General features: G+C 30.4%; 1 protein-coding gene across 8 annotated transcripts in view; it reads right to left on the reverse strand.

The window, feature by feature from the left end:
- Positions 1 to 26,632, reverse strand: part of LOC129221970 (cordon-bleu protein-like 1) — a 373,733-nt gene that overhangs the window by 110,348 nt on the left and 236,753 nt on the right. For all 8 annotated transcript variants that reach the window (XM_054856374.1, XM_054856373.1, XM_054856375.1 and 5 more), the window contains exon 2: positions 9,317 to 9,505. In XM_054856374.1, the coding sequence (XP_054712349.1) occupies positions 9,317 to 9,505 (189 nt within the window). The remainder of the gene's footprint in view (positions 1 to 9,316; positions 9,506 to 26,632) is intronic.

Here is a 26,632-nt window from a genome sequence, read left to right on the forward strand (position 1 = left end):
TATTTAAGTCGGTGCGTAGACTCAATTTCATTTTTTACGCTTCTGCGCATGACATCACAAATGATGAACTGCCATTCACTGTTGCCATTAACGCAGAGCGCAATATTTAATTATCATCTTTACTCATATGTACTGGAAACGATATGGTTGATAGCAAGCGTAGAGCGAATATTTAATTCGCTTCTGAATAGTCATAACCTGGAAATACGCGCTAGACAGCAAGCGTAAACATTCAGCGCGCCAGTGGAGTAGCGCCAAAGTACATCATTTATGACGTCATAAAGACCACACCTTGTTTGAAAAATCGGACATTTTAAAAAATTGAAAAATAACTGTTGGGAAAATGAAAGTAGTTTCTGGGTTCATGTTATTTTATTTTTTTTCTTCTTTTTTTTTTGCTCATACTATGAATTTCAGTGACTAAATGTAGCACTTTTGACTGAAGGAACCAACCCCATTATTGATTGATCTTTTCCTGTAACACAATCGCAAAAAATCAAGCCAAAATAGAAAATGGTGTGTAAAACATGGAATTTTTGAGAAATGCCACTTAAACAAAAAAAAAAATCTTTTCTCAATCTTTATACACGTATATTTTTCTTACACTTATTTTGTTTATTTGTCTCTAGGACCTTCAAATTATTGTACAACAGTGGTGCCCAACCTACGGCCCGCGGGCATATGCGCGACCAGCGAAGCTGATCCATGTAGCCCGTTATTATGTTCAAACTGTTGTCCTTAAACTTAAATAACAGTCGATAATTTTTATACGGTATTAGCTGTACCCGACGCGCGTTGCTACGCCAAAAAAAAAAATACATCATTATACAGATTTTCATGACAATCGGATGAACGGGGCAGAAGTTGCTACTCTGCAGTGCCACCTGGTGGCGAGTGGCTTCAATGAGCATATTATGCACCTTCTCCGTGGAAAAATACATATATATAGCAATTTTCATAATAACCGGTCCAGGTATCGATTGAAGCCGTGACTATACTCAAATTTTAAACTCACGCAGTTTGCAAGATCAATCAATCGCTAAAAATATCAAATAGAAAAAGTTTTCAATCCCCCCGTTGCATGAAAAGTCATAAAACAATAAAGAAAGAATTTATTTGTTCAAACTCAAGAAAAATGGCAACAGCTAACTTCTTATCAATGAGATCTTTCACGCGAATTAATTTCTGCAGCCGATAATTTTATTCGTATTTATCCAATGGATTGTGACTTAAATTAGAATAAAAAAGGAACTATCGATCGGATTTTTTACTTCCTTTTACAAAAAAGGAAGTATTGTATTCGCGAAAAAATTTTCACTCAAAAATCGCCCTTAATTTCCATTTTGCTCACCCCCAAATGAATGTTGAGTTTTTTTTTCGATTCGACCACATGCGGAAAAGTGCCTAAGAATGTATAGACACGCGAAATATCCATTTTGACCATCACCGAGGTAATTACAACGACTTTTCTCGTGACGTCTGTATGTATGTGCGTATGTGTGTAAGTGCGTATGTGCGTATGTGCGTATGTATCTCGCATAACTCAAAAATGGTATGTCCTAGAAAGTTGAAATTTGGTACATAGACTCGTAGTGGGGTCTAGTTGTGCACCTCCCCTTTTGGTTGCTTTCGGATGTTCCTAAGGGGGTCTTTTGCACCTTTTTGGGGGGAAATCATTGTTAATTTCGATGTAAACTCAAGTGGCGTTATAATTTGTCGGACACTTGGCGATATATCGCCAGTCTTTTGATCGCCAAGTTTTGTCGCCAACTTGGCGACAAATTTGGCGGATTTTTTTTTTTTTTTTTTTTGGTTTCAATTTGGCCATTGTTGGTGATATTTAGAGAATAAATATTGAATCACATTAAAATAGCGAATAATGGGGAAATGACATTAAATTGGAGTAAAAGGAAGTCATGTGATGCACACATCAGCTCGTTTTCGAACTGGTCTATAAACATTCCCAGTACCAAAAATAACAAACGGTGAAAGTTTCAGCCAAATCTGCCGGGTAGTTTTTGAGTTTATGGATGACATACAGACAAACATTCATTTATATATATATAGATTACGAATTAGTTGCAAATTTAGATCGAAATGGTCAAAATTGGTTCCTAAAAGACAAATAGAAATTTCGTAGTGATGAAATAAGCATGTAATAATTATTATTATTCGTTTGTAATTTTTTATCCTTTTCCCTATTTTCCTGTGTTATCTGGGGAAAAAATTCGAATACATCCTAAATTTTATATGTTCTGGCTTGCGAGATTCAAATATAAGGTGCGGTCCTCGGGTAAAAAAAGCTTGGCACCACTGTTGTAGGGCAACGTGGGGGCAAAATGAAATGTACTGTCTTTTTCAAAATGAGCAAATCGGAATCTGGTTTTGAAAATTACAGCACATAAAGAAAGAAGATTCTATATTGTAATAAAACTCTGCGTCGAAACAGTATATTTTATTTTCGGCAATAATTTTGAGTCTTAAAAAAAGAGTGGAAATTTTTTCACTTTTCTTTCCATGGAGCAAAGTGAAAAATAAAATATTTTTCTAATGAAATATTTTCTATTCGATTATAAAACATATTTTTGATCAAAAGAATTAGTAAATAAAAGATTGAATGAATAAGAAAATAAGTGAAATAATGAATAAATAAGTTCATTACTAAATGAAGGAATGTATATGAATTCATTAATAAATGAAAACGTAAGTGATTTCTATTAAATGATTGAGTGAGTAAATGAAACAAACTATTTCACTTTGCCCCGCATATACTTAACTAGCTGTACAATTTATTTAAAATACAAATAAGCTTAATATTAATTAATACTGCATTGAATATTAGGAGGTCTCAGTTATAATGTTTAAAAATTTTAATAACAATAACTTTATCATTTTATAGTAACAAAAATAATTTGTGACTTACAACAAAATTTTACAATGTGAGTATCATTTTTTAAAAATTGCCTGTATCACCAAATGCTTTAATCTTCGGCGGTATTTTTTTCCTGACTGGAATTGACTGTATATGGTACTACATAGTTAAAATAATATCAGATAGGCGGAGCTAAAAAACAGAGGAAATCTTTCACCCTTTCACTTTGCCTCATGTTCCCCTTCTATATAGTTTTTTTTTTTTTTTTTTCTGACTGAAAAATAAGATAGGATGACTTTATATTTTTGAAAGGAATAGTATTTTATTATTTTATTTTATTTATTATTATTTTTTTTTGGTTTACAATGTCCAGAAACTGAAAAATGATTTGAATGGTTCACTTCGAAATTTTCACCTTTCTTAAAAACGTTCCAAATGAAATAGATTAATCATGCAGTTCTATTTTAGGTGAAATTCAAGCGTACAAATTTCTCAACTCTTACTTCATAATTAAAAGTAAACTGGATTCGTTATGTGAACATGAATATAAGAAATTGTAAGAAAATGTGTCATATGAGGTAGTGAGAAGCAAAGGGATGCAAGTGGCAAAATTAAAAATTTGGAGATAACCAGTACAAATAGTAGGTGAACCTCTCATCTGTCTTGGGGTAAGAGATTGCACTAGTAGCCCAGGTAGGTGCTGCTGTACAGCATGATTTAGAAATAATTTTCAATGAAAGCCTACCTAGGATCTGATCTTCAGATGCGTTTTACTTGAAAAACTTAAAATAGTCCTCTTACATCCCTTTGCTTCTCACTGCCTCATATGATAGCAATAAACAGTGACTAAAAACGAAAGATGGAATCTTTCCTTCTACCCGTTTAAGAATGCAATTTTAAATGCATACTATTGCAAATCTAGTCAACTAAAATCCAGCGAATTGCATATATGAGTACATGATTCGGATTTACAAGAAACAATTCTTCGGTCCAAAAAATTCATAACTCAATTTCTTTGCTTTACATTCCACTCCAAGTTCCTCCGCACTTATCACTACAAGAGGTTTAAACTTAGACCAGGAATTAAAATGGAGGGAGCAAGTCCAATCATTGGCTCAGCAAGAGCTGACCCAAAGACCCCAAGTCACGTGACTCAACAACGACCAATGGTTGGCGCGTTTTGCGTGAAACAAGCTAAAGAGACCTGATTTCCTCCAATGCTTTGCTTTAAAATCTATCACGTGACTTGGAGTCTTGGTTTCGTGAAAGTCCTCACTCCCTCCATTTTATCTCTTCTCAATGGGTTTAAACGGTTTCCTAAGGCCCCGAAGATAGTTTTTTTTTTTTAAATCCAGATCAAGAGTCTATAGCAACACCTGGTTCAGCGCCACCAGAGGTATTGATTTGGAATGGGAACTAGGAGGAATTTGTGACCGTGACAGATTCAACGTGCACCAGTCACCGTTAGGATACAAGAAGGGTCTTCGACCCGTATCAAAACTGCGGATTTCCAGTTACGAGTTAGACACATTACCAATCAAACTTGGCTAACAATAATTTCGAATTTGACATGAATTGATACTTAACATACCATTTACATTTGTGAAACACGCGTTTATGTTTCTTGGAATGTCTTGATTAAGACTTGGAAGTTCACAGCAACAGCGTTCGAAAATAAAATATTCTACGGAAAGATATTTTGTGGCGGCACTGCTTAACAAAAAGATTATTATAGATTGGACCTTTCACCTTCAAGATCTATAAAACAGAATCCCTCGAATCTTTGCGGATTCAAATTCTGATGCATTATAAAATGCTCTCTATAAATTTAAGTGTGGTTGCTTGGCGACACATGAATTCAATGCTCAACAAGATATATACAGAAAGATTTTACGATTTGTTTCCCAAAAGCAATAAAAAAATTCTGCTACATCGAATATGGGAGTTAGTTTTTATGAAGAATAAGGAGTTTCGCGAAACCGAATAAGAGAAATAAAAAGTTAATCGAGCATTTTTATTTTGGAAGAAAAGGAAGACTTAAGCTCCGAGTCTTTAAATGCTTAAGCAAATTTATTTCCCTCAGTTTTTCAACTTGTAGCGGAAACAAAACAGATTATGCAACAAAGGAACTTTCTAAACTAAATGTTTAAGTGCACTTAAATGATCTAAGTAGGAAAAAGCCCGGCTTTTTGAAATATAAATAACTGTTGAAGATTAAAGAGCTAACATTTAAACAATTACACCTTTTAAAAAAAAATCATTATAAATTCACTATGATAAAAAAAATATATTGTAGATAATATTGTTACAAATTCTGTAAATAGTAATTATTTTTGTGATGAATTTGTCGTAATCTAGCCAAATTTGGCGTTTATTAAATTATCTTTCATCTAAAATTATTGTAGTAACGTAACCTGTAAATAGTTTCTTGTAATGAATATACAGCCCCCGTACATTCGGCTGAAGTATACGGTCTCCTCATTTCTGAATTATAAAATTTGTGAATGGAAGAAACAAGAAAGTGTAGAACAGTGTAGGATTTTCTGGAATATCTGAGAAGCTCTCTTTCGATGTCCTATAAATAGACATGACGCATGATAAAAAGTCGGTCTCGACTGAGCCGTTGGGCTGAGAGCATGTATTTTGCTCTGTGTGTATTAGCCTTCTTTTTCGCTGTGTTTCTGCGCATTTTGGAAGTAAATACGTGTGTGACTGTTGTGCTTACGGTGTTTAATTGATATTTGCTTAATTGTTGATGATTGATTTAGCAATTGTAACTACGCTTCCTTTATATACTGTAAATAAATCTCCTGTGTTTTCTCAAGAACTGTGTCGTCATTTCAAGAAAGTTTGAAGCTGCACCGGAACTCGTAACAATAAGAATTTATGAACATTTTTCCTGAATTTTCCCAACTTGAATCGTAACTATTTATGAAAGCTTTAAGCATTTTCTTGATAATTCATCTACCAATCATAGTACGCAAATGAATTTCAGCGTTGTTGAACTTTCAATGGAGATGTTTTTTTCCTAAATAGAAGTTTTCAGAAAAAACAATTTCTCAGCCAATTTCAGGATCCTCCCCCTTATCAAATAAAATCATGCATACGAGAAAAGCTAAATTCCTAACTATGAATGTGAATGATAGCAACTTGATGGTTAACGACAATAAATGAGGCGTTTAATAATAAATAACCAGCTCAATATGACATGAATTTTTGAAATATTTTTTGTTTTGTAACTTGATATTTCTTAGTCGATGTTAACGTTTTGGAACGAATGCCTCTCAATCTGGTCGAAAATCGCTGCCAATACCCAGTTTTATTTCGAAATCACCCGGTTATATTCAAACATACTTCTACTGAACAGCCGCACTGTAAAAACGGACGGTAACATCAACATAATAATAATAAATTACTTAAGTAAAAGACATTTTTGGTTTTGCGGGCTAATACACTCTTAATTCAAAAGAACGAAAAAATAACTCTTAAAAAGAGTGAAATCTATTGCGGGTGCATTCATTCTTTCTGTGTGCTAGCTTTATCGAAAAAAAGACGCTTTACGAAAAAAACCAAGACTAAAACTTTCCTTATTGGCGTGAAATTCGGAAACACTCCATTTCAAGAGCGAAAAATAAAAACATTCTTTAAAAGGACTCAAAAGCATTTTCATTGGTTCGATTCTGTCACGTGATTTTGTTTAGAGAGAATCTTCTATACCTCCACGTTAGGCTTAACTAACGTTGGTCGCGAATACCAAGTGGATGTCGCTATCTGAATGTCTTCATTTAATGAATTAAAACACTATTTGTTGCCGAATGAGGATTCTGAAGGAAATGCACAAAAACTGAATGGTAAGTGCGAAGAATTTTCTTTTTTATTAAAACTTGTAACTGTTAATATTTCTTGAACTGCTATATCGTTACAAATCACCTACGTGCAATGTTACGGCGAACTTTTTGTAACTTTTTCTTCCAAATTAATGAAACTGTTATCAACAATTTTATTTCGGTCATCGAATCAAAAATATGACATTTAAAACAGTCGTTACCATCTTTGGTGTGTGTGTACTGTATATATATTTTAGGCAGGTGTTACAGACCCGACCATGCGCAAACCTATAGGTCGGATACCGAATCCGCTCCCGATGGTCGGAGCTCCAACCACTGCGTATATTTTAAATTAATCAAACATTGTTTTTGTGTATAATAAACTTTAAAGAGTATCATAAACTTTGTATAATACACTCATTCATGTGTGTAACGGGCCATTCATTAATTCAGGGTCCTGAGGGGGAGGGAGGAATTCTACATACCCTTGCTTGGAGAGGGGGGTTGGTGGATCCATTCTTACGTAATATTTTCCAAGCCGATATTTTATATTAGAAATCCGCGGTCAAGTGGTTTGGCAAATATTATATTTCATTTGCTTCAGGAAGGTAAAAGTATGTATTATAGGATGAGCTGTTTTTTACTTGTGTTTCAAAGAATGAAACGTGTAAACTATAATAAAAGAATCGCACTGTGTTTTGCACGTCTTATTTTTAATTATTATCGCATCATATACAAAAATTATTTGTCGAAAAACATTCGGTCTAGATTCCTTACAGTAAACATTTCTTTACTCAAAAATGTTTTTGAAAAAATTTGAAAAAAAAAAAAAATGATAGTTAATTTAAGAACGATCCCAGTGATGTAATATTTGTTATTATTGTGAAGAAAAAAAAGATTCTTACGTAAGATGGGGGGGGGGTCTTACATACCCTTACATAGAGGGAAGGGAAGGTAAAAAATTGCCAAAATTGTCCTTACTTAATTAATGAATGGCCTCGAAGAAACAAAATTGAATTCAAACGTATCTTGTCACAATTTATGAGTGACTTTTTAAATTAATTTGAACTGATGTAACTTTTAAAACATTAGTTAAAAGACACACCGAGAATATCAATATAGAGTTTCAAAATTTTAAATCTATTTATTTGGAACTGTGTGTGTTTTTTAGTTTTATTTCAATCTTTAGATTCGGAAATGTACGTAATATTGCACGTGGGTGATTTGTAACGATATACGAGTAGTTCAAGAAATATTACCAGTTAAAGTTTTAATAAAAAAGAAAATTCTTCGTACTTACCATACAGTTCTTGTGCATCCTCTTCGAAAACACTAAAAACATTTTTTTTTTCATTTTTTAAATTAAAAAACTAATTTTTTTTTCAAATGAAATAAGTTTTAAAAACAGTTTTAAATTCAAATACACAGCATAAGTACATGAAAACACGTTTAAAAAACAATTTCACCAAAGGAGAGTGAAATGATTTTACCTATTTTATTCTAAAAAAAGAGTGAAATAGCGGCTTTCCAAAACGGAAAGCAGCCACTCATTTAGGATATTAATTTAGTCTTAAAAAGAGTGAAAAACACTTATCAAAAGGGAGTGAAATTAGCTTATCCAAAAGGAGTGAAAATAACCGCTCCGCAAAAGGAATGAAATTCACTCCTATAAGGAAAGTGCGTTTTCGACACTGGAAAGGAGTGAAAATTTACTCAGTCTGAGTTAAAATCGCTGGAATTTTTTAAGAGAGTACATGGTAAAAAATTGAGATAAAACCTGAATTTAAAATCAATAGGAAAGGAAATATTAAAAAAAAAAGAAAAAAATCCCGTTCATGTCAATTCCAGCTAAATAAAAATAATTTTTATATGTAGTTTTACAATTAGGTAACAACTAATTTTCAAAAGAAAACAGAAATGAAGTCGTACAACAAAGATTATTGAAACGAAAATGTATTCCCTTTTAAAAATTAAGTGGGCGGAGCGTGAAATGTCTCGTTTTTCTCCTGTAAAACTTCTAAAATTGGATTCAGCTGGTCTGATATTAAAAGCTTCAAATCTCCTAAACATTCCTGACTATTTGTGACCACCAGGGAGTAACTTTTACGGGAGCTCAGAGCTCCAGTCCTTTAAGTTTCACTTGAACTTTTGCGCATTAGACAGATTACAGACCTTTACTTGTTAAAATAAGCCCTGAAGACTGTGAGGCCCCTACAATTCTTTTCAGAAATTAAGCCCAAGTTGCAACGTATTCTATAACATTAAAACCGGTGCGCATCTGTGTGGATATGTGTCTATAACCCTATCTCTTCGTTACTCTGAATGTCTACCAAGTCGACACTGGTACTGTTGGCTACAGGACACCCAAGGGAAGCCATTCTGCCTTCTCTCTCACCCCTCTAAACCTTAAAGAGCCGGACATCCAAGATGTCATATGGAAATCCAGAGGTAAAAGCATTAAAATCATCTACCTTCACATGACACAAGTGGCGAACGGGGGTTGGCGAGCCCCCTAGTTTTGGAAGAATTTTCGATGTTTTAATATCATTCCGATTCATGTAGGTTTAAAAGCTGAAAAAGCATTCTTTACGTGGATGAAAAAAGATATTGCACCAACCTCCTGTCGACGGTCATGTGAACGACCCTGAGATCGGGCAGGACGAGCTCGAGATCCATGCGCCCCTCCAGTCGCTCGTCGATGGCGCAATCCTCGCCCGGGCCGGTCGGCAGGGGCGCACTTCCGTTGCTCAGCGAACGCCCCAGCACGGCGGCCGGCGGTGGGGGAGCCACCTTTTTCATTCGGGTGCTGAAAGGAAAAGAAAACCAGCAATTACTAAAGTGGACAAAGAAGTAAACAAGCGACATGCATTTAAGCACAGATTGATTAAAGTGTACAAAAAAACTTTTTTTTTTCCCCGAACAGAAGTCTACAACCAATTGCGTATTGGTACATGTACATCAATCAGCGGATTATGCAATCTGTATTATTTTCATATACTTATAGATTTGTTATAAAATCACAGAAATATGCTTAAAATATACAGAAAGATTACTGCCGTGGGCAGGTAAACGGTAGTATTTATAAGAATGATTTGAGACATTTGAAGTGTTTGATTTTCCACAAACACTAGAAAAGCTTAGGAATTTAATATCTTTTTCGTGCATTATTTATAGCGGATACCAAATAAGCAGGTTTGTGCATTAAAGCTAAATTAAAGTGTGATCTAAAAATAACCGAACGTTTTGGTGAAGGAATACAATAAGCATGAGGTAATATGTTTTAAAGCTAATATCTATTCATAATAGGATCCATTTAACTCAATACCACATTTTGAACAGTCAACTAATTTATCCATATACTAAGTGCGAATTTGGGAGTAGTCTTTAGTCCCTGTGTCACGGCTGCTAGAAAGGATGGAACATCGTCGTAAAAAACTCCTTTCATTTCAGTTTCGGGAACAGAAAATAGATTTGTGTCTTCGACTACCCTCCATATTCGCCTGATCTGACACTATGTGCCATTTTCTGTTGCCGAAACTGAAAACTGCAATGAAAGGAGATTTTTACGATGACGTTCCACCTTTCAAGCAGCCGTGACACAGGTGCTACAGAAAATTCTCAAAACCTAATTAAAACGGTTTATAAAATTTGGAATTATGGAAGTCACTTGATAAACACGACACTGTGAAAGACCAAAATCTGGTAAATGTCCACATTCGTCAGTGAACATAAACAATCGCAAACCAAATACATCGGGGAAAGACCGAACTATCAACTATATTTTTTCACATTTATTAGTGCATGTTGTGACATTCTCAACAGGGGCGCCCGAATGGCAGGTCACGGGAGATTGCTGTAATCTCCAATTCATCATTCGGCTATTTCGTCTGACGATTTGGCAAAATTTTTAGATCCATTTGGAAAAATTATCATAATTCGGCAAAATTTGGAGTTTCATTCGGCAAATTGAGAATTTCCAGCTTCCCAAAAATTTTAGTTCGGGGCGCGCCTGTTCACCAACTTAACATATGCGCCACTAAAAAAAGATTAATAAAAAGTAGTTTGTGATCAAAAATTTAAATATTAAAACTTTCAAATAAGCAAATATCATATTTTATAGTTTTTTATATTTACTTCTTTTTACATAATAAAGGAAGTACTGTATTCGCTGAAAAAAATTCCCTCAAATTTCGGTCTAATTTTTCATTTTAATCATCTACAAATGAATGTTGTGTGTGCGTGTGTGTGTGTGTGTTTTTTTTTAAACCCAACCGCACTTGCATATATGAATGTAAAAACGTATGGCGCCTGAAATATCCATTTTGACGATCGACGAGTTAATTATCGCGACTTTTCTCGTGACATCGGTGCGTATGTATGTATTTATATCTCGCATAGCTTAAAAACGGAATGTCGTAAAAAGTTGAAATTTGGTATGTAGACTCCTAGTGGGGTCTAGTTGTGCACCTTCAAATTTGGTTGTGTTTGGGTGTTTCAAAAGGGGTCTTTTACACCTTTTTGGGGAAAAATCAGCGTTAATTCCAATGCAAACCCAAGTGATGTTATTATATAATTTTACGAGCACTTGGAAATATATCGCCGAGCTTTTGGTCGCCAAATTTTGGCGAACAAATTATTTTTCGAATTTGGTTTCGATTTGGCTGTATAGGCGATATTTAGAGAGCTATCCATAGAATCACGTTAAATTTGCCGATATTGGGAAACGTAATCTCTGTAAAACGCTTTTTCGCATCAGTTCACAACAAACTAGTTAACATTTGAAATGTATTTAGATTTCTTATTGTAAGTGACGCGCCCGAATCATGTAAGGTTATGGTGTTAGTGTCTTTCTGTAAGTGTTTATTAAAAATCACTACTTGGCGTAAAAGGAAGTCATGTGGCGCACACATCAGCTCGCTTTGCTTCGCAATGGATGAAATAAGCAAAACTGAAACAAAGCTCAAAATTAAAAAAAAATTATTCACATTACTGCTTACGTTATTTTAAAGATGAGTAGAATTGATAACTATTCAAAAAGATTCTACACATCTGCATTTTGTTCAATACAAACCACATGCATTATCAAGTTGAATACGAGTGGATCGGAAAACGAATAGTGCCACTAATGCTTCGAGCAAAATAATACGAAATAGCTTTTTGAAAAATATTTTACAACTGACAAAATAAACACTCGTCACAATGGAAACATTTATTTCCACCGAAAGCGAAGGCAGAAACTGCTTTGCATCAAATAGAAATCGAAGTAACACGTCTAGTTTCATTTCAAGATTTACATCATGTAATGTTTTCATGGCTTTAACAATGAGTAAGAAATGGTAGAACTATTTCAATTTATGTCCCAGTGAATCTTGAAGCCTTCTGGTTCATGTCACAACTTTCTCCCTTTTTCTTTCTTTCTCTTTTTGAAATAGTGTGTTCTTTTCGTTACTATATACAAATTGTCTGCAATAGATAACTTAAACTTACAAGCAATTGTTTTATGATGTAGCTTAAAGCAGAATTCCAAGGGGTAAAAACTAGAGCTGAAGACATGCAGAAAAATGTAAATGTTTCAATGATTTACAACCACATATAAAAAAAACTTTTATCCACTCAGCATGTGTGAAATCAAATAATACACTTAAGCAGTTTGTAAAACTTATCGCATGTCTCATAAGTTCAGCGAGAGTATATGGGATGAGAAAAGAATAGAAATATGATAACGCAATAAGCTAAACTCTTCTGATAGAGTTATATTTACATGGATAACAATTGTCAAAAAGTTGATTTATATCCGATCATTTTCAAAAGCTTTCAGAAATACAGATAACACTGTTCAACAAATTTACACATTTTTTCAGCCATGAAATGAAACAAAGATATTCTGTATAAACCAAACAGTAGTAGACGGAGCGCTTCAGGTGACACGCTCTTTCTACTACTGGGGAAAGATGGCGGAGAAACTTTTTTCGCGGTGGCAACATCTTGGTTGGTGGCAGAAGTTCCTCGGGGAAGATTATGAGTTTCGGATTTGGACTTGGTATTTTTTTCGCACATTTTGGACTTTACCGTTTTTTTTCGATTTAGATTATTTTTGCACATTTTGGACTTCGATTATTTGCTGCCTTTTTAGAATTTGATCATTTTCACACATTTCGGACTTTGACATTTTTTCACGAATTTTGGACTTTACGATTTTTTCTGATTTAGATTATTTTTGCACATATTGGACTTCGATTATTTGCTGCCTTTTTGGACTTTGATCATTTATTTTCACACATTTCGGACTTTGACATTTTTTCACGAATTTTGGACTTTATGATTTTTTTTTTTGATTTAGATTATTTTTGCACATATTGGACTTCGATTATTTGCTGCCTTTTTGGACTTTGATCATTTATTTTCACACATTTCGGACTTTGACATTTTTTCACGAATTTTGGACTTTATGATTTTTTTTTTTTTTGATTTAGATTATTTTTGCACATATTGGACTTTGATCATTTTCTCACATTTCGGACATTGACATTTTTTCACGAATTTTCGAACTTTGATGTTTTCCCCCGATTCAGATTATTTTTGCACATTTTGGACTTCGATTATTTGCTGCCTTTTTGGACTTTGATCATTTATTTTCACACATTTCGGACTTTGACATTTTTTCACGAATTTTGACTTTATGATTCTTTCTGATTTAGTATATTTTTGTACATATTGAACTTCGATTATTTGCTGCCTTTTTGGACTTTGATCATTTATTTTCACACATTTCGGACTTTGGCATTTTTTCACGAGTTTTGGACTTTATGATTCTTTCTGATTTAGTATATTTTTGTACATATTGAACTTCGATTATTTGCTGTTTTTTTGGACTTTGATCATTTATTTTCACACATTTCGGCCTTTGACATTTTTTCACGAATTTTGGACTTTATGATTTTTTTTTTTTTGATTTAGATTATTTTTGCACATATTGGACTTTGATCATTTTCTCACATTTCGGACATTGACATTTTTTCACGAATTTTCGAACTTTGATGTTTTCCCCCGATTCAGATTATTTTTGCAAATTTTGGACTTCGATTATTTGCTGCCTTTTTGGACTTTGATCATTTATTTTCACACATTTCGGACTTTGGCATTTTTTCACGAGTTTTGGACTTTATGATTCTTTCTGATTTAGTATATTTTTGTACATATTGAACTTCGATTATTTGCTGCCTTTTTGGACTTTGATCATTTATTTTCACACATTTCGGACATTGACATTTTTTCACGAATTTTGGACTTTATGATTTTTTTTATTTAGATTATTTTTGCATATTTTGGACTATGCTCATTTTCACACATTTCGGACATTGACATTTTTTCACGAATTTTCGAACTTTGATGTTTTCCCCCGATTCAGATTATTTTTGCACATTTTGGACTTCGATTATTACGCATTTTAGAACTTAGTATTTTTTTTTCACAATCAGTGATAAGAATTGAACCTTACTCTCTTTCAATCATATTTTTTATTTTCCCACCTATTCCTCCCATGCTACGTCTTCAAATGCCACGATTTAATTAATTTTAAAGCTTACAATCAATTTATCCTTTAGTATTAATTAAGACTTATCATTTAAGAATTTTCAATATATATTAGAAACTATCACTATTATTTTACTTAGTAACAAAGCTTTTTTTTTTTACTCCAGTTAGGATTTGTCAAAACATAGTTTTTACCAGTTAGATTTAATTCGCCGATTTTGTCAATTAAAGTAATTAATTCTGTTTAGTATTTTTCATCTATATTTTACTTATTCATTTTTTTCAATCAATATTTTACTTATAAATTTTATCACGCCCTTTTCTTCGCGCATTTATTAAACTTGTTAACTAATTCACATTAATGTATATGAAATAGTTTTTTTTATTTGCGCAAGAGACTTTACCATTTTACTTTACCATCTACAAACACCAGTAACCGAATTTCATCGAATTAAAAAAAAAATCATATTACAATTATTCTTCACAGTAATAACGTTTTACAATTAACTTAGAATTTATTAAAACATATACATTCTCCCTCTAGTTAGAATTTATTTAAATATAGAACATTCAAGAGTTAGATTTAATAAAAGTAATTCTCCGATTTAATAATTAACTTAGTCAATTCAACGCATTTAATTCGGATTATTGTTTTTCATATTCAGTGCAATAGCTCACTTAACTGAATCATTTTTTTTCATACGTTTCACTATTTTCTCATACATTTCACTATTTTCGTACATTTATTAAACTTGTAAAATACTTTACACACACTACAATATTAGAAAATCTTATTGTTTTTTAATACGAGAAACATTTTTCCGCTTTTTACTTTACAATCTACTAACACAATTTACCGAATTTCGCTTAGAAAATCTCATTAGTAATATTGTCTAACTTGTATTTTTACTTTATTTATTTTACTTGTTTTTCTCACACTATCAAAGATTTTTCAATAATGTTAGGATTCATTAAAACAGCCAAAGTTACTTTCATCATTTTTAATGTATCGTTTTATTTAACTTAACCATTTTTCCACATACGTTTTTATTATTTTCATACAATTCTTAGACTTGTAAAATAAATTACGCTTTAATATATTCAAAAATACACCAGCAAACTGCGTTTTGAAGACAGGAGCCTTTACCATTTTAGTTTTCCATCTCCAAAGTCAAAACACAATTTGCCGAATTTCCCTTAAAAAATCTTATTATTAATGTTTTCGAACTTGTATTTTTCACAGAAGCAAAGTTTTTCACTCTAAGTTAGAATTTATTAAAATAGTAACTATTCAAGAGTTATGAGTTAATTAAAATGAATTAAACCTATCATTTTTTTTTCACATTCACAATTATTTTATTTAACTTAATCATTTGCTTACCCATTTTATTATTTTCACGCATTTAATAAACTTGTAAACTAATTCACATTAGTATATTCGACATAGTTAATTTTCTTAACGCAAGGACTTTACAATCTACAAACACAATTTCCGGAATTTTACTTAGAAAATCTTATTACTAACTTGTATTTTTCACAGTAGCAAAGTTTTCTCCCCCTAATTAGTATTTATTGAAATCGCAACTGTTCAAGAGTTAGGTTTAATTCGATTTAATTCATATTAATTAATGCATATTATTTTCTTCATATTCACAATTATGTATTTTATTTAACTTAATCATCTTAATCATTTTCTTGCCCATTTTATTATTTTCACGCATTTATTAAACTTGTAAACTAATTTACATTAAACATAATCGACCTAGGTATTTTTCTTAGCGCAGGAGACTTTACAATCTACAAACACAATTTACAGAATTTCACTTAGGAAATCTCATTACTAATGTTTTTAAACTTGTATTTTTACTTTATTTATTTATTTTTTTCACGCCACCAAAGTTTTTTCAATAATGTTAGACTAGGGAAATTGCAGCTTTTCAAGAGTTTGATTCAATTCTTTTCAGCCAAATTTACTTTCTTCATTTCAATATAATTCTTTCATCATTTTCAATGTATCATTTTATTTAACCTCAACCATTTTTCCTCATACGTTTTATTATTTTCATGCAATTCTTAGACATGTAAAATAAATTACGTTTTAGTGTATTCAAAAATACATCAGCATAGCTATTTTTTAAGACAGGAGACTTTACTATTTTACTTTACTATCTACGAAGCCAAACCACAATTTGAAGATTTTTAACTTAAAAAATCTTATTATTAATGTTTTAGAACTTGTATTTTTCACAGTAGCAAAGTTTTTTTTTCACTCTAGTTAGGATTTTAACAACTATTCAAAAGTTAGGTTTAATTCGATTTAATTAACTCAGATTATTTTTATATTCACAATTATTTTATTTAACTTAATCATATTCTCACCCATTTTATTATTTTCATACAATTACTGAACCCATAAAATTCATTACGCTTTAATATATTCAAAAATACTTCATCACAGTTCTTTTTTAACACATATATCATTTTTCAGAACACAATTTATCGAATTTCACTTTGAAAATCGTATTATTAATACTTTCAATCTTCAATTTGTACTTTATTTATTTACTTATTTATTTTTCTTTCACACTAGCAAAGTTTTTTCAATCAAGTTCGGCTAGAGAAATTGCAGCTTTTCAAGAGTTTTACTCAATTCGATTTAATTCATTAAATTGACATAGATATTTTTTTCTTATTCGCAATTATATTTTTTAACTTAATCGTTTTCTTATTCATTTTAATACTTTCACGCATTTATTGAACTTACAATGTAACTTACGCACTGTTATATTCAAAATACTTCATTATTATTATTATTACCATTATTATTTTACCATCTACAGACACCATTAACAGAATTTTACTACGATGTTCAAAAATCTTAGTAAACCTAATGTTTTCTGGACTCACATTTTTACTTTATGTATTTTACATACCACCAAGATTATTCTTTTCAATTATTCGAATCAATTTAACTCATGTAACTAACGCAGATTTTCAAAGCAACTACAGATATAGTTTACGACTTTTAAATCAGAACGAATACTCAGAAACGATATTTTTACGAAACTTTAGTAAGTAAGCAATTTCAAATGCTTCCAAAGCGTTTTCAGAATATACTTAAACATAGAAAATCCTGGTGAAAGGATATTAAAGTTTGTTCAACACATTTTTCAACTTATTACAATTATTATTTCCATAATCACTTTCAAGAATTTTTCAGTTGAACATTGAAAACATAAGTTTAACATAAAGCACTTAAGCATATAAATTCAAAAAATTTGGAATAGAAACATAAATCTTCAAGACTTGAATATTTACGATTAAACAAAACTCAAACATAAATAAAATTTAGAAACAGAAACATACAATCTTTATAACTTGAACATTAAGAAAGAAGGAAAACATAATCCTAAAAATTTCCTTCACATACAATTAACTAATTAAAAGTAAAAATCTTTGAAACTTACCCCAAGTTTGCTGAAATGATGTTTTTTTTATAAAAGTACTGAAAGAAGTTACAAACTGTGAGTCGTTATCAAATACACAACATCAAAATATTGTAACCTCAATTCAGCCCTTATTTCAATCAAACCAACAGTCATAACGGAAATAATTTTTCCCGTATGCGACACCGATTTACGCCAGAGTTGTATTAAAATATTTTAATTATTATTTTCTTTTCAAATTTTTAATGCAGAATGAACTCTCATACAACCGACAGACACGAAAAACCAAACTGATCTGATTTTTACGAAGCCTCGCAAACAAACTTCCCCTAGTCATGTGGTATCATAGTTAGTCATCGATGAGGAATGAATCAGTCTGATTTTCCTATCACGTGTGAGAAAGCAAGCATTTTACGATATGCACAGCTCCATTACGCTATGCGAAATGTACATGCTAAACCACAATTATTGAAATAATTTTTTTTCCGAACTTAACTGTTTTCAAAAGTATATTTATCCCATTCGTTTAACATAACTCGCACATAGTCAGAGACTTGATTTTTTCAGTTCATAGTCATTCTGCAAGTGTATTTTTACATTATCACTGCTTATGCATTGCAATTATTTATTTTTCGCTACATAATTGTTTTCGTATTTCCAACTATTTCAACGATTTCCCGATCGAATAATAGGACTTTGATTACATTTAACAGTGTTTATTTTCCATACTTTGAAATTTTCAAAAGTATTTTCTTTTCGCTTCAACGAACGAAGTATTCAAATTATGAATTTTTCTTCTCACTTATCAGTTGTTCTATTATAATTTTTTCTAAATATATTTGTACTGGCTAGCAATCAAAATATTTTTACCCGAACTTAACAGTTTTCAATAGTTGGTTTATCCCATTCGTTTCTCACGCACAGACTTGATTTTTCCAATTCATAGTCATTCAATGAGAGTATTTTTAATATTTTCAATGCTTTTATGCATTACATTTAATTATTTTTCCAAAAACACAACGATTTTTGCATTTCCAATTATTTCAACGATTAAGGACTTTGATCGTATTTAGCAGTGTTTATTTTCAATACTTAGAAATTTTGAAGAGTATTTTCTCGTTTCAGCGTACGAAATATTCAAATTTAGCTTATGTATGATGACGAGAAACTTTATAGTAATTGCAACACAACAATAGTTTTAAGACTTAATATGCATTATGTAACCTTAGATACGAGTTTTGTCGCTCATTACTGCATTGATACAGCTATTAAGTAATTTCATTATCTCTGCTTATTACTTACAACTCAGATTAGTTTAGTTGTACACTATTAAGGTGTGCAATCTAAGACTAGCGAAATTAATTCATGTAACTAGATGTTTAGTTAAAAGTTATAAATCGAAGAGCATAATTACTGACAACATTACAATTTTGAATCAAATATTCGGAAATTGTGAACATGGAAAAAGTTCAAATGCTATGTCCATATACTTATACCAAATCACCCGAAACGAAAGTTTTTACAAATTTAAAGATTTTATTACAATTCTCAATATGTTCTACCATTTCAACAACAACAACAAAAATATATATCCAAATTAGGATTTTCGATATCATTTTTCAAGAAACCATTTTTCTTTAAACTAACACTTATTTCAATTTTCATTTCATATTTCAGAGTTTCGCATCACATTTAAGGAAAATCACACAAACACCAGTCAAATGCAAAGTAATGAATTCTTGAAGTTTTTATAACTTCTGTACTTCTATAACAAATTTCAAATTGTTAACGTATGCATACTACAGTATCATAATATACTCAAAATCATAAAAAAGTTACAAACTTCGAGACTGAAAAACTGTAAGACAATATTTCCAAAGTACGTTCGAGAATTTACCCAATTGAACCAATGTATGAAAATAATAACACCTTTTAATTATTTGATAACATTGTTCAAAAATAGAGATGGTTAATTAAGAATTTATAAAAAATTAATAATTTACAGAAAACCTGAAAATTTAAAAAAAAAAAATAAAATAATAATTATTATTAAAAGAAGAACTTTCACGAAAAAAGTATAGTACCCATAGGGCAAGGTCGTAAAGTCCTCTTGTATCACTCTTTTGTTGTACCTTATTTTGTACAAACTGTTTTAAATTTTATTGATAATTTTTCTCCTCTTTGACTCCCTGCAAATTTTAGCCGGGTTATGAACGTTGATGGAGGGGGGTTCGTTCAAGTATAGTACGAGCTGCTTTATTGAGTCAAAGTTGAGGAGCTGGATGTTCCTTTGGTTTTGGGTAAACCCATCACGTATTTTACAGCAATTCTCCTCGTCTCTTGTTGTGTAAACAGTTTTTCGGGACACCTGGAATTCAACAAGAAAAAAAAAAAAAAAAAAGAAATCAGCAAATCACCAAGGGAAAAAAATATTTAGGACTTATATTCCAGAAGAAAAAAAATACGCACCAGACACAAAAACTGAGATGGATCCACCGTCCAATTCGTCTTTAAAATATCCTAAAAAGTTACCATGAACTGGGGGGCGTTGGCACCAACTCAGTTTTTTGTGTCTGGTGCGTATTTTTATCTTCTGGAATATAAGTCCTAAATATTTTTTCCCTTGGTGATTTGCTGATTTCTTTTTTTTTTTCTTGTTGAATTCCAGGTGTCCCGAAAAACTGTTTACACAACAAGAGACGAGGAGAATTGCTGTAAAATACGTGATGGGTTTACCCAAAACCAAAGGAACATCCAGCTCCTCAACTTTGACTCAATAAAGCAGCTCGTACTATACTTGAACGAACCCCCCTCCATCAACGTTCATAACCCGGCTAAAATTTGCAGGGAGTCAAAGAGGAGAAAAATTATCAATAAAATTTAAAATAGTTTGTACAAAATAAGGTACAACAAAAGAGTGATACAAGAGGACTTTACGACCTTGCCCTATGGGTACTATACTTTTTTCGTGAAAGTTCTTCTTTTAATAATAATTATTATTTTATTTTTTTTTTTAAATTTTCAGGTTTTCTGTAAATTATTAATTTTTTATAAATTCTTAATTAACCATCTCTATTTTTGAACAATGTTATCAAATAATTAAAAGGTGTTATTATTTTCATACATTGGTTCAATTGGGTAAATTCTCGAACGTACTTTGGAAATATTGTCTTACAGTTTTTCAGTCTCGAAGTTTGTAACTTTTTTATGATTTTGAGTATATTATGATACTGTAGTATGCATACGTTAACAATTTGAAATTTGTTATAGAAGTACAGAAGTTATAAAAACTTCAAGAATTCATTACTTTGCATTTGACTGGTGTTTGTGTGATTTTCCTTAAATGTGATGCGAAACTCTGAAATATGAAATGAAAATTGAAATAAGTGTTAGTTTAAAGAAAAATGGTTTCTTGAAAAATGATATCGAAAATCCTAATTTGGATATATATTTTTGTTGTTGTTGTTGAAATGGTAGAACATATTGAGAATTGTAATAAAATCTTTAAATTTGTAAAAACTTTCGTTTCGGGTGATTTGGTATAAGTATATGGACATAGCATTTGAACTTTTTCCATGTTCACAATTTCCGAATATTTGATTCAAAATTGTAATGTTGTCAGTAATTATGCTCTTCGATTTATAACTTTTAACTAAACATCTAGTTACATGAATTAATTTCGCTAGTCTTAGATTGCACACCTTAATAGTGTACAACTAAACTAATCTGAGTTGTAAGTAATAAGCAGAGATAATGAAATTACTTAATAGCTGTATCAATGCAGTAATGAGCGACAAAACTCGTATCTAAGGTTACATAATGCATATTAAGTCTTAAAACTATTGTTGTGTTGCAATTACTATAAAGTTTCTCGTCATCATACATAAGCTAAATTTGAATATTTCGTACGCTGAAACGAGAAAATACTCTTCAAAATTTCTAAGTATTGAAAATAAACACTGCTAAATACGATCAAAGTCCTTAATCGTTGAAATAATTGGAAATGCAAAAATCGTTGTGTTTTTGGAAAAATAATTAAATGTAATGCATAAAAGCATTGAAAATATTAAAAATACTCTCATTGAATGACTATGAATTGGAAAAATCAAGTCTGTGCGTGAGAAACGAATGGGATAAACCAACTATTGAAAACTGTTAAGTTCGGGTAAAAATATTTTGATTGCTAGCCAGTACAAATATATTTAGAAAAAATTATAATAGAACAACTGATAAGTGAGAAGAAAAATTCATAATTTGAATACTTCGTTCGTTGAAGCGAAAAGAAAATACTTTTGAAAATTTCAAAGTATGGAAAATAAACACTGTTAAATGTAATCAAAGTCCTATTATTCGATCGGGAAATCGTTGAAATAGTTGGAAATACGAAAACAATTATGTAGCGAAAAATAAATAATTGCAATGCATAAGCAGTGATAATGTAAAAATACACTTGCAGAATGACTATGAACTGAAAAAATCAAGTCTCTGACTATGTGCGAGTTATGTTAAACGAATGGGATAAATATACTTTTGAAAACAGTTAAGTTCGGAAAAAAAATTATTTCAATAATTGTGGTTTAGCATGTACATTTCGCATAGCGTAATGGAGCTGTGCATATCGTAAAGGGCTTGCTTTCTCACACGTGATAGGAAAATCAGACTGATTCATTCCTCATCGATGACTAACTATGATACCACATGACTAGGGGAAGTTTGTTTGCGAGGCTTCGTAAAAATCAGATCAGTTTGGTTTTTCGTGTCTGTCGGTTGTATGAGAGTTCATTCTGCATTAAAAATTTGAAAAGAAAATAATAATTAAAATATTTTAATACAACTCTGGCGTAAATCGGTGTCGCATACGGGAAAAATTATTTCCGTTATGACTGTTGGTTTGATTGAAATAAGGGCTGAATTGAGGTTACAATATTTTGATGTTGTGTATTTGATAACGACTCACAGTTTGTAACTTCTTTCAGTACTTTTATAAAAAAAACATCATTTCAGCAAACTTGGGGTAAGTTTCAAAGATTTTTACTTTTAATTAGTTAATTGTATGTGAAGGAAATTTTTAGGATTATGTTTTCCTTCTTTCTTAATGTTCAAGTTATAAAGATTGTATGTTTCTGTTTCTAAATTTTATTTATGTTTGAGTTTTGTTTAATCGTAAATATTCAAGTCTTGAAGATTTATGTTTCTATTCCAAATTTTTTGAATTTATATGCTTAAGTGCTTTATGTTAAACTTATGTTTTCAATGTTCAACTGAAAAATTCTTGAAAGTGATTATGGAAATAATAATTGTAATAAGTTGAAAAATGTGTTGAACAAACTTTAATATCCTTTCACCAGGATTTTCTATGTTTAAGTATATTCTGAAAACGCTTTGGAAGCATTTGAAATTGCTTACTTACTAAAGTTTCGTAAAAATATCGTTTCTGAGTATTCGTTCTGATTTAAAAGTCGTAAACTATATCTGTAGTTGCTTTGAAAATCTGCGTTAGTTACATGAGTTAAATTGATTCGAATAATTGAAAAGAATAATCTTGGTGGTATGTAAAATACATAAAGTAAAAATGTGAGTCCAGAAAACATTAGGTTTACTAAGATTTTTGAACATCGTAGTAAAATTCTGTTAATGGTGTCTGTAGATGGTAAAATAATAATGGTAATAATAATAATAATGAAGTATTTTGAATATAACAGTGCGTAAGTTACATTGTAAGTTCAATAAATGCGTGAAAGTATTAAAATGAATAAGAAAACGATTAAGTTAAAAAATATAATTGCGAATAAGAAAAAAATATCTATGTCAATTTAATGAATTAAATCGAATTGAGTAAAACTCTTGAAAAGCTGCAATTTCTCTAGCCGAACTTGATTGAAAAAACTTTGCTAGTGTGAAAGAAAAATAAATAAGTAAATAAATAAAGTACAAATTGAAGATTGAAAGTATTAATAATACGATTTTCAAAGTGAAATTCGATAAATTGTGTTCTGAAAAATGATATATGTGTTAAAAAAGAACTGTGATGAAGTATTTTTGAATATATTAAAGCGTAATGAATTTTATGGGTTCAGTAATTGTATGAAAATAATAAAATGGGTGAGAATATGATTAAGTTAAATAAAATAATTGTGAATATAAAAATAATCTGAGTTAATTAAATCGAATTAAACCTAACTTTTGAATAGTTGTTAAAATCCTAACTAGAGTGAAAAAAAAACTTTGCTACTGTGAAAAATACAAGTTCTAAAACATTAATAATAAGATTTTTTAAGTTAAAAATCTTCAAATTGTGGTTTGGCTTCGTAGATAGTAAAGTAAAATAGTAAAGTCTCCTGTCTTAAAAAATAGCTATGCTGATGTATTTTTGAATACACTAAAACGTAATTTATTTTACATGTCTAAGAATTGCATGAAAATAATAAAACGTATGAGGAAAAATGGTTGAGGTTAAATAAAATGATACATTGAAAATGATGAAAGAATTATATTGAAATGAAGAAAGTAAATTTGGCTGAAAAGAATTGAATCAAACTCTTGAAAAGCTGCAATTTCCCTAGTCTAACATTATTGAAAAAACTTTGGTGGCGTGAAAAAAATAAATAAATAAAGTAAAAATACAAGTTTAAAAACATTAGTAATGAGATTTCCTAAGTGAAATTCTGTAAATTGTGTTTGTAGATTGTAAAGTCTCCTGCGCTAAGAAAAATACCTAGGTCGATTATGTTTAATGTAAATTAGTTTACAAGTTTAATAAATGCGTGAAAATAATAAAATGGGCAAGAAAATGATTAAGATGATTAAGTTAAATAAAATACATAATTGTGAATATGAAGAAAATAATATGCATTAATTAATATGAATTAAATCGAATTAAACCTAACTCTTGAACAGTTGCGATTTCAATAAATACTAATTAGGGGGAGAAAACTTTGCTACTGTGAAAAATACAAGTTAGTAATAAGATTTTCTAAGTAAAATTCCGGAAATTGTGTTTGTAGATTGTAAAGTCCTTGCGTTAAGAAAATTAACTATGTCGAATATACTAATGTGAATTAGTTTACAAGTTTATTAAATGCGTGAAAATAATAAAATGGGTAAGCAAATGATTAAGTTAAATAAAATAATTGTGAATGTGAAAAAAAAATGATAGGTTTAATTCATTTTAATTAACTCATAACTCTTGAATAGTTACTATTTTAATAAATTCTAACTTAGAGTGAAAAACTTTGCTTCTGTGAAAAATACAAGTTCGAAAACATTAATAATAAGATTTTTTAAGGGAAATTCGGCAAATTGTGTTTTGACTTTGGAGATGGAAAACTAAAATGGTAAAGGCTCCTGTCTTCAAAACGCAGTTTGCTGGTGTATTTTTGAATATATTAAAGCGTAATTTATTTTACAAGTCTAAGAATTGTATGAAAATAATAAAAACGTATGTGGAAAAATGGTTAAGTTAAATAAAACGATACATTAAAAATGATGAAAGTAACTTTGGCTGTTTTAATGAATCCTAACATTATTGAAAAATCTTTGATAGTGTGAGAAAAACAAGTAAAATAAATAAAGTAAAAATACAAGTTAGACAATATTACTAATGAGATTTTCTAAGCGAAATTCGGTAAATTGTGTTAGTAGATTGTAAAGTAAAAAGCGGAAAAATGTTTCTCGTATTAAAAAACAATAAGATTTTCTAATATTGTAGTGTGTGTAAAGTATTTTACAAGTTTAATAAATGTACGAAAATAGTGAAATGTATGAGAAAATAGTGAAACGTATGAAAAAAAATGATTCAGTTAAGTGAGCTATTGCACTGAATATGAAAAAAAATAATCCGAATTAAATGCGTTGAATTGACTAAGTTAATTATTAAATCGGAGAATTACTTTTATTAAATCTAACTCTTGAATGTTCTATATTTAAATAAATTCTAACTAGAGGGAGAATGTATATGTTTTAATAAATTCTGAGTTAATTGTAAAACGTTATTACTGTGAAGAATAATTGTAATATGATTTTTTTTTTAATTCGATGAAATTCGGTTACTGGTGTTTGTAGATGGTAAAGTAAAATGGTAAAGTCTCTTGCGCAAATAAAAAAAACTATTTCATATACATTAATGTGAATTAGTTAACAAGTTTAATAAATGCGCGAAAAAAAGGGCGTGATAAAATTTATAAGTAAAATATTGATTGAAAAAAAATGAATAAGTAAAATATAGATGAAAAAATACTAAACAGAATTAATTACTTTGAATTGACAAAATCGGCGAATTAAATCTAACTGGTAAAAACTATGTTTTGACAAATCCTAACTGGAGTAAAAAAAAAAAGCTTTGTTACTAAGTAAAATAATAGTGATAGTTTCTAATATATATTGAAAATTCTTAAATGATAAGTCTTAATTAATACTAAAGGATAAATTGATTGTAAGCTTTAAAATTAATTAAATCGTGGCATTTGAAGACGTAGCATGGGAGGAATAGGTGGGAAAATAAAAAATATGATTGAAAGAGAGTAAGGTTCAATTCTTATCACTGATTGTGAAAAAAAAATACTAAGTTCTAAAATGCGTAATAATCGAAGTCCAAAATGTGCAAAAATAATCTAAATCGGGGGAAAACATCAAAGTTCGAAAATTCGTGAAAAAATGTCAATGTCCGAAATGTGTGAAAATGAGCATAGTCCAAAATATGCAAAAATAATCTAAATAAAAAAAATCATAAAGTCCAAAATTCGTGAAAAAATGTCAATGTCCGAAATGTGTGAAAATAAATGATCAAAGTCCAAAAAGGTAGCAAATAATCGAAGTTCAATATGTACAAAAATATACTAAATCAGAAAGAATCATAAAGTCCAAAACTCGTGAAAAAATGCCAAAGTCCGAAATGTGTGAAAATAAATGATCAAAGTCCAAAAAGGCAGCAAATAATCGAAGTCCAAAATTTGCAA

This window comes from Uloborus diversus, chromosome 5 (assembly GCF_026930045.1).
Source record: "Uloborus diversus isolate 005 chromosome 5, Udiv.v.3.1, whole genome shotgun sequence".
Classification (NCBI taxonomy): Eukaryota; Metazoa; Arthropoda; class Arachnida; order Araneae; family Uloboridae; genus Uloborus; species Uloborus diversus.